The 14,237-nt window shown below is 54.7% G+C and overlaps 1 protein-coding gene across 1 annotated transcript in view; it reads left to right on the top strand.

Moving 5' to 3' along the window:
* COL5A1 (collagen type V alpha 1 chain) overlaps window positions 1–14,237 on the top strand; it is a 149,024-nt gene that overhangs the window by 70,302 nt on the left and 64,485 nt on the right. Inside the window, exons 24-29 of the mRNA XM_023742655.1 lie at window positions 744–797; window positions 1,052–1,096; window positions 2,200–2,253; window positions 7,121–7,165; window positions 7,746–7,799; window positions 13,790–13,834. Of these exons, the coding sequence (XP_023598423.1) occupies window positions 744–797; window positions 1,052–1,096; window positions 2,200–2,253; window positions 7,121–7,165; window positions 7,746–7,799; window positions 13,790–13,834 (297 nt within the window). The remainder of the gene's footprint in view (window positions 1–743; window positions 798–1,051; window positions 1,097–2,199; window positions 2,254–7,120; window positions 7,166–7,745; window positions 7,800–13,789; window positions 13,835–14,237) is intronic.

The following is a 14,237-nucleotide window of genomic DNA, read 5'->3' as shown; positions in this document are numbered from 1 at the left end:
TGGGCAGATGGTGAATGTTCTGCACACGTGGGGTCACCATGGGTGGGAATTGAGAAGACTTAATTTAGGAGTCCCGGGTGGGCAGATGGTGAACGTTCTGCACGCGAGGGGTCACCATGGGTGGGAGTTGACTTGACGGCACCTGGCGTTTTAACTGGAGGGAGGCGTGAGCATGACAGGGCGATCTGAGAATTCTCCACCAGATGGAACGCTGTGGACAGTTTGTTTCATGGCCTTCTCGGGCACATTTGCATAACCAGCTAGTGCTCCTTGCCAAAAAGAACCAAACCCGTTGCCGTCGAGTCCACTCCGACTCATGGCGACCCTGTAGGACAGAGTCCTATAGGACAGACCCTGTAAGACAGAGTAGAACTGCCCCGTAGGGTTTCCAAGGAACAGCTGGTGGATTCGAACTGCCGACCTTTTGGTTAGCAGCCCGAGCTCTTAACCGCTGCTCCACCCGGGCTCCAAACCGCACTGTCAGGAGTGCGCCCTATACGGGGTCAGTGTTGAGTGCTTGGAGGTCCTGCGTTCTAGTTGGGCCTCTTGGTGGGGCCCTGTCTGCCTCGTCCTGTCTGGACTGTTCTGGAGCATCTGGTGCTCTTGGGGGTGGTTAAGAGCAGGTTGAGAAGCCAGGTGGTCAGCATGGTGGAGGGAGACCTCCAGGAAGGGGCTAGCAGAGGTCCATGACCCCTGCCTTCCTCCAAAGACCCCTGCAGTGCCTTTGCTTCTGTTTCCCCTAGGGTCCCCAGGGAGAACCCGGCCCCCCAGGCCAGCAGGGTAATCCAGGTGCCCAGGTAAGCGCACCTGTGGGGGGGAAGCTCCTTTGGCAGGTGGCGGGGGTACTGGTGCATGTCTTCAAGTGCAGCGTGCTGGGAGCGAGCAGCCCCTGAACCCTGTCCCTCTGCTGCCTGCCTGGCCCAGGGGTGACTGCCACAGGAGGTGGCCAGGCAGAGCCTGGAGAGAGAGAGGGCCAGAGGGAAGGCGGGCAGATGGACGGGCTCTGTGTTGTTGGGGTCCTGACCTCTCCCGCCTGCTCTTCCCCTCCCAGGGTCTTCCCGGCCCCCAGGGTGCGATTGGGCCTCCAGGAGAAAAGGTAGGGGGCCTGAGTGGGCGAGGGAGGCGGCCGGGACAGAGGGTGACTGCAGCATGCAGGTCGGGGAGGGGTGCTGGCCGTCCCAGCTCGTCATCCGCCTGTGCCCACTGGAGGCCACCGGCTCTGTCACTTTGCTTCCATGAGCTGAGCAATGAGCTGTGAGGAAGAGAACCATCTCGCAGCTTTGTCTCCGCGCACTCACCCACCCATGTGCTTCTCGATTCAGCCTCTAGGCGTGTCTAGGGCTGCCACATTTAGCCTCCCCCCAAGAAAGGCCTTTAAATTTGAGCTGTTCATTGTTTACCCGAAACTCAAATGCAACTGGCCATCATGTGTGTGTCTGTGTCCGTGTTTCTAAATCTGGCAGCCCTAGATGAGTATTCAGCGCCTAGCACTGTGTACTAGGCCCGGCGAGACAGCCTTAGAGACTCAGGAGGCCAGTCCCTCCTGCAGCTGTGGTCTAACCCCAGGCCCGAGGTATTTTAGTTGATCCACAGCACCTTGCCTGGGACCTGCACAGTTATCTCTAAGGCGGTGGTTCTCAGCACATAGAACCCCTGGAGGGCTTGTCTGAACACACATTCCGGGGCGCATCTGAGTTTCTGACTTAATAGGTGAGGGGTGGGGCCGGGAATATGCATTTCTAACAAGTTCCCTGGGGATGCTGCCCATGCTGGTGCTCCGGGGTCTGCACTTTGGGAACCGTGCCTCAGGGATCGATGTGCCCTGTGGTTTAACTGAGCAGATCCAGGTGGGCTTGGTCTCGGGGGAAACAGGCCGGCCCAGGCGGGGTGCTGCAGAGGGGCAGAGGAAGCTGGCCATCAGAAGGTGGCACTGGGGGATTGGCATCTGAGCAGGAGGGCGTGGAGGGAGGGGGACGTGCACACGCTTGGTGGTGACTTTGCTTCAGGAGCAGAACGTGAAGACCCTAGAAACAGCTGGGGGAGGCCTCCTTGTGGGGCACTGCAGGTGCTGGAGGCTTTGCAGAGGGAGCGGAGCGTCCTGAGCCCGCCTTTCAACTAGCGTCCTCGGGGGCAGGCAGCCAACCCCAGGAGGAAGAGAATCCCCAGCTGTGTCCTTACAGAGTCTCTGGTTTGTTCTAGGGCCCCTTGGGTAAACCAGGACTCCCAGGAATGCCTGGTGCTGATGGCCCCCCGGTAAGTACCCCTGCCCTCTCCCCGTACCCGGCCCAGAGGTGGGGCTGGAAACTCGCGTTAGGTAACTAAGGCAGCCATCTTTCCCTCCTTGCTCCGGGTGAGGGGATGCTGGATGTCCTTGATCCTCATCGAGCGCTGTTGATGACACCATCCCATCGAGAGCTTGACTGCTCAGGAATTACTGGGTTTGGGGCATACTCTTCATAACACGTTAGTCAACATGAGTGTGTGCTGTTTAATTTCCGGAGCTCAACCTTGCATCTTTAACTATCGGAGGCATTGGCTGGGCCCCAAGATGTGTCGTGTGTCCCTGGCGTTTGAAGGGAAGGGGCCGGCCTCCGTGTGTGTATTTTCGGTGTTCGTGCACCGAGGTGGGCGGTGATGAACAAACGCTTTCGAGATGTGTGAGCATGCAGCTGCGGAGCCATATTAGGTACGGCCTAGAAATAGCAAGTTGGTGACAAATGCCATCTGTGGCAAAGCAAGGAGTGGGGTGTGTGTGTGTGTGTGTGTGTGTGTGTGTGTGTGTGAGTGTGAGTGTGTGAGTCCAGCAATACACACAACCCTCTCCGTAAGCTGCTGCTGGGGATTTTCGTTTTCAGAGACTTCAGTAGTTGCTGAATAGAGACCCTGGTTCAGAAAACAAGAAGAGCTAAATTAATTATTTAAGACATGGCATATGTTATTGTTTTAATGATCCCATTATAAAAGCTCAACAAGGAAGTTACTTATGTTAACCGTTAACTGGTGATGTTGAACACGAGACTATCTATTTCTGTCTCCATGGCCGAGAATCCATTGGTCCCAGGTTCTCACATCACATGACACCATCTCTTCACCGCAGCCAGCAGGTCATGGTTATGGTCACATCCACGTGCACCAGCCACTTTGGGGACCGCCAGTCACCCGGCCCTGTGGGAGCTTGTGCTGAGGGCTCAATATTTTGAGATGTGTCATTTATAGCTTTTAATTTACACTTACACTTAATTGCATGTTCCAATTATAACAACAGCACATCTTGTTAGAGAAAACTAGGAAAATGGAACGATGGCAGAATGAAAACCACCCCCGATGGCATCTCAGAACGTTGGCCACGGGTCACTGGTGGAGGGATAGCCTTCCAGATGTTTCTTCTATGTGTGTCCTGCAGCATTTAATGGGACTGGATCCTGGAGGGGGGAGACCCTGGTGGGTATGGGACAGGCCACTTCCATGACTAGAGGTGTCCCTTGGGGTCCACAGATGACCTTACCCCTTCAGCCCTGGAATTCCCCTCCCCCCATCCAGACCTCCAATGAGTTGGGGTCTCTGCAAAACCACTACTCTCCTTCCCTATTCTGTGGGGACAGAGGTGCCTTCAAGATACCTCCCTGCCCTGGGAAAAAGTTGGGACCCTGTGTGGACTCTAAACCTCCCTTCCCCCACCAGACATTTAAACTGTAAAATATGGGGGTTCGTTGGATACTGTTGGAGAGTAGCCAGACTGTCTCATTGATGCTGTTGTTGTTGTTAAGTGCTGTCCAGTTGGTTCCAAGTCATAGCGACCCCAGGTACAACAGAATGGAACACTGCCCAGTCCTACACCATCCTCACAATTATGGCTATGCTTGAGCCCACTGTTGCAGCCACTGTGTCAACCCATCTTGTTGAGGGTCTTCCTCTTTTTCACTGACCTTCCACTTTATCAAGAATAATGTCGTTCTCCAGGGACTGGCCCTTCCTGATAACACGTCCCAAGTACGTGAGACAAAGTCTCACTATCCTTGCGTCTAGGGAGCATTCTGGCTGGACTTCTTCCAAGACAGATCTGTTTGTTCTTTTGGCAGTCCATGGTATAGTCAGTATTCCTCACCAACACCACAACTCAAAGGCGCCAGTTCTTCTTTGGTCTTCCTGATTCACTGCCAGCTTTCGCATGCATATGAGGTGACTGAACACACTATGGCTTTGGTCAGGTGCACCTTAGTCCTCAAAGTGACATCTTTGCTTTTTAACACTTTAAAGAGCTCTTTTCAGCAGATTTGCCCAATTCAGTATGTCATTTGATTTCTTCACGGCTGCTTCCGTGGTCGTTGATTGACACTGAAGTTACTTCAAACAAAAAATCAAAACAGGCAAAAGACCAATACTCTGTGCCTAGAGAAGCGGATCCAGTTGTTGCATGCAAATCTGGAAAAAAAAAAAAAAGAAAGACTAAAAAATACTCTCATTTACAAAGGTAACCAAAAAATAAAACAAAACAAAAAACAGTCGCTGTTGAGTTGATTCCGACTCAGTGGTGACCCTGTGTGTGTCAGAGTAGAATTGTGCTCCATAGTGTTTTCAGTGGCTGATTTTTTGTAAGTAGATTGCCAGGCCTTTCTTCCCAGGTGCCTCTGGGTGGACTTGAACCTCCAACCTTTGGGTCAGCAGCTGAGTGCTTTGACTGTGTGGACCTCCCAGGGACTCCAGAAAGGCAACATTTTGTTGATAAACCTTTAAGAGAGGTGTTTTGTTTTTGTTTTGATTTGGGTTGAAGGAAGGAAGGAGGGAAAGAAGGAAGAGAGAGGGAAGGAAGGAAGGACGGAGGGAGGAAGGAGGGAGGAAGGAAGGAGATTTAAAATCCATCTAGAAGTATGGGGTGTTTCCAAGGACACTCAGTGCACTTATATGTATTTTTAAATAATTCCTGATAGGCCACAGTAGGGAAATGGTTAAACAAACCATGGCCCTCATGGAAAAGTACGGAGCTAGTAAAAATCAAATTTCAAGGAATATCCAGTGACATGAGAAAATGCTCACAATATAACATTAAATTAAAATAAATCATATTATGCCGATTTTGCATTGCATATATGCAGAGAAAATAGATTAGGAGGGCTGTTTCACAAATTACCCGTGGTTGCCTCTGAGTGGTGAGGTTATGAAGGATTTTAATTTTCTTTTCCCCTTGCCTAATGAGCATATATTACTTTTTTAATCAGAAAAAAATCAAATACATATAATTTAAGCTTTATTATTTTTCCATTATAAAGGTAATGCTCATTATGGAATATTGGAAAATGCAAACAAGTAGAAAGAGAGAGGAAAGCGGTCCAGCTTTTTATTGCAGGAAAATCAATCATGCTGATCATTTTGGTCTATTTCCTTTTAATCTTTTTATGTTCAAGAATTTTTAATAAGAGAGTTTTGTCTTTTTTTTCCCTCATAAAGTTGCTCTGATTTTATAAATTCAACTTACAATGTAGCTAAGGATATGTGGAAGTCCCTGGGTGGTGTAAATGGTTAATGTGCTCGGCTGCTAACCGAAGGGCTGGCAGTTCAAGTCCACCCAGAGGCACCTCAGAAGAAAGGCCTGGTGATCTACTTCCAAAAAATCAGCCATTGAGAGCCCTATGTGTCACAGTTCTGCTCTGACATACATGGGGTCACCTTGAGTCAGAATCAACTCAAGAGCAAATGGTTAAAGAAGTGTGCCCTCAATTCAAATAATAGTAGTAATGATAATAGCAAAGTCTGCTATCATTCATTCACTGTGTGTGGACACTATTCTCAGTTCTTTATAAACATCCTCTTTGTAATCTGCTGAGCAGCTCTGTGGTGTGGGTGTCTGGCAGTCCCCGATCTATAAATGTGGAGAGGTTAGCTGTTCCCCAATGACCCAGATGTGGGGTCTGCCCCCGGTGGGTGACTCCAAAGCCTGGGGCTTGACTGCCCACCAATCACCCCACCCTGGTTCCTGTAGTAAAGGCCCATCAAGGCCCGCGAGGTGGCGGAAGGAGCAGGACTCTGTGCTCTTGGGTCCAGCCGAGCCACTGGGAGCCTCCACCCCGCCTGCTGCAGCTTCCTCAGGGTGGGAACAGGCTGGGTCCTACAAGGCCGTGGATTTCCAGTGACTTCGCTGCGGTCACACAGTGGGTCGGGTGTAGCCAGGGTAGAACCGAGGCCTCCAGACCCTGCCATCCAGCATCCCCACCACTCCGCAATGCCTCTGCTTCTCACTGGAATTCCCGGGGGCGGAACTGTATTTGCAGAGCTGAGGCCTTATTGTTATACCTTTATCATCTGCTTTTGGCCCCCCAACATGAACCCGAAGGTGTTAAATCTCCATGATCAGCCAGAGAATCTCCTTCCTGACGGGGGAACTGGGCTGGGCCCAGGTGGACGGGATGGTGACCAAGGAGACATTGCCGTTTCCACTGGACCTCGGCTTCATACCTGTCATGTGGGGTGTAGGACCCTGCACCTCCCAGCTTCCCTCCGAGCCTGCAAGGCCCCCCTGGGGGGTTGAGGCACCCACATGGAGACCCGTGAGCTTGTGGGACCCCACAGGAGTGACGGGACTCTGCTCCACCGGGCCCTGCCTTTCTCTGTGTCCCCCGTGTTTCTGCTGCTCCAGAAGGCTCTGGTGCCCAGCGCTCAGATCCCAGGCCCTCATTTCTGGTTCTTCTGGGGCTCACTATGCCGGGTCATCGTGAGCAGAGGCCATAGTGTCTGTGCCCGTCCACCTTCTGTGGGGTTCACGCCAGAGTGCAGGCTGGTTCCCAGCTGAGTTGGGGACCACCTGGGCAGGGCCAGGCCTCACCCATGCTTGCTGGTTTCAAAACCTGCTCCCCTCCATCATCCACTCTGATGAGGGCAAGGCAATGGGTATTGTCCCCATTTTACGGATGAGGCAGCTGAGGCTCGGGTCTGTGAGTGACCGAGCCGGACTTGGCTGCCCCTGTTGCTGTCAAGTCCAGCCCTCCTGTTTCCGTGGGGAGGGGAGGAGAGGGAGGGGCCTGGCTGCCACCATCGCCCGTCTAGAATTCTGAAGATGAAGCTGAGTGGGTGGGGGGCTGTTTGCAGAGGCAGCGGCTGACTAACGGAGCCTTCTCTCTTGTGGCAGGGACACCCCGGTAAAGAAGGCCCCCCAGGAGAGAAAGGAGGGCAGGTGGGTACTTGCTGCGCCCGGGTTACACTTTGGCACCTCCTGGAGAGCAGGCCCCGGGGCTCACAGCTCCGCCCTTGCCCTGGGACCGCACAAGGAGCTGAGGATAGCGCCAGCCCTTCCTCAGGCGCCTAGACCTGAGGGCCTCACTTGGGGGCGGGCAGGGGCCTTTGTCATCCCTGCCCCTGGGAGCCCTCCCTGTCTGCGGCCACCGGGGCCTGGTCCTGCCCGGTCCTTCTGTTAGCGCAGGTAACGGGGGCAGGTACGGTCATCATCCTCAGGGCCCCGGGGTCAGCCCTCACGTTGACCGTGACCCAACTGGAGGAGCTTGTGATTCCAGGCTGGGAGGCGGAGGAGGGGGTGGAACGCTGCCCCAGGCGGGGCTTGGAATTGGGAATGGACGAGGAGCTAGGGTCTGGTCAGTGCCGGGGATGGAGGTTCCTCCCACGGGCACCTTTGTGATCTCTTTGCTTGTAGCAAGAGAGGAGTATGGGGGTGGCAAGTGCAGTCCAGCCAGGCAGGCTGGGGTGAGCGCTCGCTGCCCACAGAGATGAGGCTAACGGTTTTTTCCCTCTGGTTTTAGGGTCCGCCTGGTCCCCAGGGTCCAATTGGCTATCCAGGCCCTCGAGGAGTCAAGGTGAGAGTCTTGGGGATCCAGGTCTACCTGGAAGTCAAGGTTGGGTTACGGGACAGGCCATGGTGGTTTTAGGGACCCCTCGGTGGTTAAACCTCCCTCCAGCCCGAACAGCGGTAGCCCCAGCCTCCTGGTCAAGTGAGCGCGGTGACTGGGCCCCGGGACAGCAGGACTGAGCTGTGAACTTAGGAAGGGCTTGCTCAGTGCAGAGTGCACTCTCAAGTCAGGCTGTGACGAAGCAGCAGAGAGCACTGGCCGTCTGTCAGCAGGACCGCGTCCTTGGCGTCCGGCCTCTTCCTCTGTAACCTGCTGTCTTCGCTGCCTAGTGCTGCTGTAACACAGATGCCACAAGTGGTGGCTTTAAAGAAGGGAATCTATTTCCTCACAGTTCAGGAGGTGAGAAGTCTGGATTCAGGGGGCGGCTCTGGGGAAGGTCCCTGTCTCGGCTTCTGTAGCCCCGGCACCCCCTGTCCCTTGGCGATATTCACGTGGTGTCTCTCTTCTCCCCATTGGTCTTGTTTCTGTGTCTCATCTGCTCTTTGTGTAACCCAGTAGTGGTTCGGTTAGGACCCCCCTACACGGGTGGGACCTCGTTCACATGATGAAGAAAACCCTATTTCCAAGTGGGATTGCATCCACAGGTAGGGGTGTCCGGACTGCAACACACATTTCCAGGGGGCGCACTTCAAGCCATAGCACTCTGTGAGCACTCCCTGCTGCTGACCGGAGCCGCTAACCCACTCGGATCTCGGGCGGGGGAAGAGCTTGCTTGGGGCTTTTTCCTGTCCTTCTGGGCCGTGTTTATGTTCAAAGAGTCAGAAGACCGTGTTCCCGCTGACGGCGTTGGTGTCAACCAGAGTTGTTATGTGACGGAGTTTGTAGGAGATGTCCACTTACTCAGTTATGTTTCTACCATTTTTAAAGACTCGGAAACCCTGTTAAATGGGCCCAGAGCTCCAGAGCAATATCCTGAACACAGGCCCTGTCTGTTTCATCTGCGCTAACCGTGTTTGCTTTGAACTAAGTGATTCAATCTCGTGGTGTGCTGCCCCCTGGGCATGCCCGGGCGCATTTCTGTGCAGAGGGCTGTGCCCCTGGAGTGTGTGTGTGTGTGTGTGGGTGGGGAAGGGCTCTTCTTCTCCAAGAATGGTGGCATTGGCGCGTCTGCAAGCTCCAGGCTTCCCGTCCACTGAAAAGCAAAGGGTGCATCTTGCCTTCCAAGCGACTTCAGCTTAATTTGAAGATAACATAATTTCGCTTGAACAGTTTGTATAAACAGGCCCATAAGCCCCTGCCCTGATCCACCTAGTGTTCGGCGCTGTGTATTTCCCAAGCATTTCTACACATGACGTCACCCCAGGGGCACGCCGGCCTGCGAAGCAGCCATGGGTACCCCGAGCTCCAGCGACTTGCCCAGAGTTACGCTAGAAATGGATGTGCAGCCAGGACTCACACCCAGGCTTGCCAGTTCCTAATCCACACCCTGCCCTTGATCCTGAGGGCCCTGACTTCGAGTCCTAGGACTCAAGTTGTCCGAAGTGTCAGAGCCATCCAGGAGAGACTTCCCAGAGGCCGGAACCTTCGGCAGCCTCCTCTCTGCAGCGGGCTTCTTCGGCAGCTTAGCGCGTTTTATGAGGGTGACAGCTTAGCAGAAACGCTGATTGTGTCGGCTCTTTGCGTGTTTATTTTACAAATTCTTGCCGCGTAGCGAAAGCCTTTGCCAGCTACCATACGTGGCTAATTGCATAACGCTGCGTCTGCAAGCTGAAGAGGTGTTTGCTTTAAATGTTTATGAGGAATGCTCTTATCTTGTCTGTCTGATTAAAATTCATTCGTGACTTGAGGAATCCAGTCAGACTTGGAAGCAGAGGGTGGAAGGAAACGGAGATTTACAGTTATTTTCGTCAGAGAAATAGATTCCCGTGTCCCTGTGCGTGTGAAGATGTAAGTGGCATCCACAGCCTAATGAGCCGCAGGCCTGGGCGGAGGTGGTGGCGGAGGTGGGATTGATGGCCGGTTATTGCCATATGGAAGGACAGCCTTTGTTAAAGGGAAAGCTGGTTGTTTTCCACCAAAACCCTGCCTTCCTCCTGAGAAAGGGCCCCCTTGGTCTTCCTGGCACTTCACTGAGCTCTCAGCTGCCTCCGTGCCCCCCTCTGTCTCGGCCCCTTCATGAGGGGCATCTGTTTGGGCTTGACTGTCAGCAGAATCGAGCCCACCCTCTTTAGCCTGCAGCACCGGGTGGTCTGGCAGAGGAGGCAGAACATGAATTTGCACTGAGACCCTGGGCCGTGCCCTCTCTGGGCTTCTGCTTCCGCATCTGCCAGTCTGAGCGAGTTCCCCTTCTAGGCCATTCTGAATCTCCTCTCCCCCTTCTATGATGCTGGCCACACCAGGGGCTTAATCTGTGGTCCAGTCCGTGGTTCTCAATCTGGGAGATTCTGCCCCCACCCCCTGGGGGACATTTGGCCGTGTCTGGGGACATTTTTCTTTCTTTCCTTCCTTCCTCCCTCCCTCCCTCCTTCTTTCCCTCCTTCCCTCCTTCCCTCCCTCATCCTTTTTATTTTACATTAGATAAATATTTGCAGAACAAACTAGCTTCTCATTAAACAGTACACATATTGTTTTGTGACAATGGTTAACAACCCCACGACATGTCAACACTCTCCCTTCTCCACCTTGGGTTCCCTGTTACCAGCTTTCCTGTCTCCTCTTGCCTTCTAGTTGTCTGGGGATATTTTTCATTGTCTTATGTAACTGGGGGTGCTCCTGGCGTCTCGTGGCGGAGGCACAGTGCACAGGATGGCCCCCACCGCAAGGAGTATCCAGCCCCAGATGTCTGTAGTGTGGCTGCGGAGAGCCTGGTCTGTTTGGATACAGCATGTTCTTTTATCTGCTGATCCCTGCCCCAGCCTCTGATGGGATCGGAGCGCCCGGCCTGGGAAGGATCCCAGCAACAGTCTGGTCTTGCCCGCTTGTTTTCTGAAGGGCCTGGAGAGGGGAAGGACCCTCCCGCGCCCACACAGCACAAAGGAGGAAGCTGTGCCTGCCCCCCGCCCTCTCCGGCACTGTGGTAGGATGTTCACTGCTGTGGAAGGAGGTCCCACACGGCCCCAAGCCTCCCAGTTAACACCAGGGAGCAGGAGCTGGACCCAGGCGTCTGCTTCCACTAAAGATCAAACGTTATTTAGTGGATTAGATCCTGGTTTCCGCGCTGAAGGAATCCCTCGGCACATTCTTGATCACACCTGCCGTTTTCCTGCGTGTTTTAGAGGAAATAAATGGAATCCAGGACCGTGATTGTGTTTAACAAGTGTGGAGAGATTTAGGACCACCTAAGGAGCGTGCATCTAAACTCCCTTCTAGTGCTGGATTCTGAACCTTGTTCTGTGGACATGCCTCCTGGTGGCGGAGAAAGCAGGTGGGCTCTGGGTCCCCCAGCTCTGTGTCAGCCTGGCAGCTCCTCAGCTCCTGTTTTCCTGTGGGGGCTCCTACGTAGGACCACCTTGGAAGAAAGCGTTCTGCTGGAAAAAGAAAAAGGGTTTGAAAAGCACTAGCCTAGCAATGAAGCGCTCGACTCCCAGCTGAAAGGTTGGCAGTTCGAACCCAACCAGAGGCACCTAGGAAGGAAGGCCTGGCAATCTGCTTCTGAAAGGCCATGGCCTTGAAAACCCTATGGAGCAGTTCTACTCTGCACACGTGGGGCCGCCGTGAGTCGGAATCAACCGTCTGGCAACTACCAACAACACGCAGCAGCTGGCCTTCTGAGTCTCTCCTCATCTCCGTGGATTCTTTGGCAGTGCATATTTTTTAAGTCCCTGCTGTATTTGGGGGAGCCTGGTGGTGCAGTGCTTAAAGGTTCAGCTGCTAACCCAAAGGTCGGCTATTCGAACCTGCCAGCTGCTCTGCGGGAGAAAGACGTGGCAGTCTGCTCCCGTAAAGATTTACAGCCTTGGAAACCCCATAGGACAGTTCTCCTCTGTCCTGTAGGGTCCCTAGGGGTGTGACTCGATGGCCATGGGTTGATGCACCGTGCGCGGGGGCTGTGCTAGGCGGCCGGGGCACTGTGGGGGCCCCTCCTGGCTCTGTCGGGGCTCTGCTGGGCTGTGTCCCTAACCCAGCCCCGTGGACAACCCCTCACGACATGTCTCCTTCGTGTGTGTGCGGTTTCTCCTCATGTTCAGTCCGATGTCTCGTCATGGGCACAGTTTGAAGCAGGCCACGGAGAGCCGGGGCCCGGGCTCTTTCCAGGGCTGCACCCGCTATCCCCAGAAGAGTTCCTGGTTCCGGCTCCGGGTCTGCATAGAACAGTGATCCGAGCACCCACAGTGATGGCCTGTGTTAACGTATTTAATGCCAGACGGAGTTATCAAGGTCCGTTCGGAAGCTGCCTGGCTGCTGGTTCCTCCCGCCACCCCCATGCCTTTCCCGCCCACTTCCACTCTGTACTCCAAGGCCGGCGCTGTGAACCCAGGTGTGGCGGCATTGCCATTAGGATGGTGGCCTGGGCGCAGAGCAGGGCGGCATTGCCAGCCATAGGAGGGGGCGTGCGTGGACGCCAAGGTCTCTCCAGGTGCTCCAGCCTGGGTAGTTAGGGTCTCAGGGTGATGGCGCACCCTCCCCTGTCCGGGCAGCACGAGGCGCCTTAGAGCCGGGGCTTCAGGGTCACCAGTCCCTGGCCAAACCCCAGCTCTGCAGAGCGGCTCTCCTGTCTCCATTCCTCTGTCCCTCTCCACCCCTCCCCACTGCATCCAGGTGCCCGCGAGGAAGAAGGTTCAGAACTGCCCAATAGGCCTGAAGTTCTGGCCACAAGAGGGCAGCTGGGGACTGCTGGGGCGGACCTGCCTGTCACCTGGGAATCCTGTGGGCAGGTAGCCTGAGAGCACCTCGGGCAGCAGGGCTCAGTCTCTGTGCAGAAGGTCACCTTGCTCGGAGGCCGGAGAGGCTGGGTGTGGCTGCTTATTTCATTTCATCGCTCCGGGTGTGGCACAGGTGCCAGGAGAGGGTCCAAGCAAGGCAGACCTGGCCCCTCCCTTAGATCCTTGTTGTTTAGTGGGTGGATGGAAGGATGTGTCTGAATTGATTATAATAATACTTAGCAGTAATAATAGCGATAATTAGCAATTATTGGTGATAATAATGGTAATACTGACGGAGTCCCTGGGTGGCGCAAACGGTTGGGCACTTGCCTTCTACCGAAGGTTGGAAGTTCCAGTCCAGTCCACCTAGACGCACCGTGGAAGAAAGCCCTGGCCGTCTGCTTCCGAAAGGTCCCAGCCATTGGAAACCCTGTGGAGCAGAGTTCTACTCTGGTGTACATGGCGTCGCCATCAGTCGGAATCAACTCAACAGCAACTCACAGCAACAATAAAAAATACTGTTATATTGTTAATAAGAAAGAATGAAAAAAACAAGACCATGCACAGCTACCGTTGACTGGGCACCTACTGTGTGCCAGGCACCGCCCCGAGGGCTTTCCTGGGGTCCCTCCCGCTGGTTATTATCCCCACTTCCCAAATGAGGAAACCCAGGCACACAGACATCTGGACGTTGTCGGAGGCCACAGAGGGGGACAGGATCTCAGCAAGGCTGCCTGACTCTAGAGCCCACGCTCTGGACGATGCCCCCTGCTTCCCCTCAAACCTCGGAGAGTCGGGGATGTTTCTAGAGGGGGCGGGACGCTAGTGGGGAAATGGGGAGCCTTCACGACGTGTGCTGACATGGGGTGGGGCCCTTGGAAGGTGGGTCTGGGGTTCGGGTGAAGATCGGGATTGGGTGGGCCGTCTGCACAGAGGGGCTGAGGACAGGACTTGGCCTCACCGAGGTCTCTCGGCAGGAAGGAGCCTCTCTCCTGAGAGTGGGGGGGGGGCGTGTGTGGAGGGACTCAGCGTGGGTGTCGGGGCGCAGGGCAGCGGGAGCTTCACATGACTCTCTTACGAGCCCAGTGGAGGCCATGATTGTAACTGCTCCCCCTTTCCTGTCTTGTGTCCCAGGGGGCAGACGGCATCCGCGGTTTGAAGGGCACCAAGGGTGAGAAGGTGAGTGTGGGCCCCTTCCCGCAGGGCAGAATCTTGCCTGTCACGGGATGGCTCTGTGGTGACGGCTCCTGGTAAAATAAACCAGTGCCGAGGTCGCCTCTGAGCGTGAGGGGGAGCTGACGCCACTCTGGGCGGGAGCCTGTGTATTGGCAAAGGAGAAATTGTAAGTGGAGAGGGACAGGCGCTCAGGGGTGCGTCTCCCTGGGGCTGGCCTGGGCTGGGCTGCGCTGTCTTTGTACAAGATGAGGCCCCAGCCCCAGATGTGTGGACCCCACACCTGCACAAACCCCAAAGTTTGGCCCATTCAGTTCCTGGGTCTGCAGTGGTGAGTGGACAAGACAGAGATGCTTGGAGATGTGGATGCTGACGGGGTGGCGAGCTTGATCCCCGACTGGCTGTGCGA

This window comes from Trichechus manatus, unplaced genomic scaffold (genome assembly GCF_000243295.1).
Source record: "Trichechus manatus latirostris isolate Lorelei unplaced genomic scaffold, TriManLat1.0 scaffold00214, whole genome shotgun sequence".
Classification (NCBI taxonomy): Eukaryota; Metazoa; Chordata; class Mammalia; order Sirenia; family Trichechidae; genus Trichechus; species Trichechus manatus.
The sequence above is the reverse complement of the archived record's forward strand: the minus strand, read 5'-3'. Positions and strand labels throughout refer to the sequence as shown.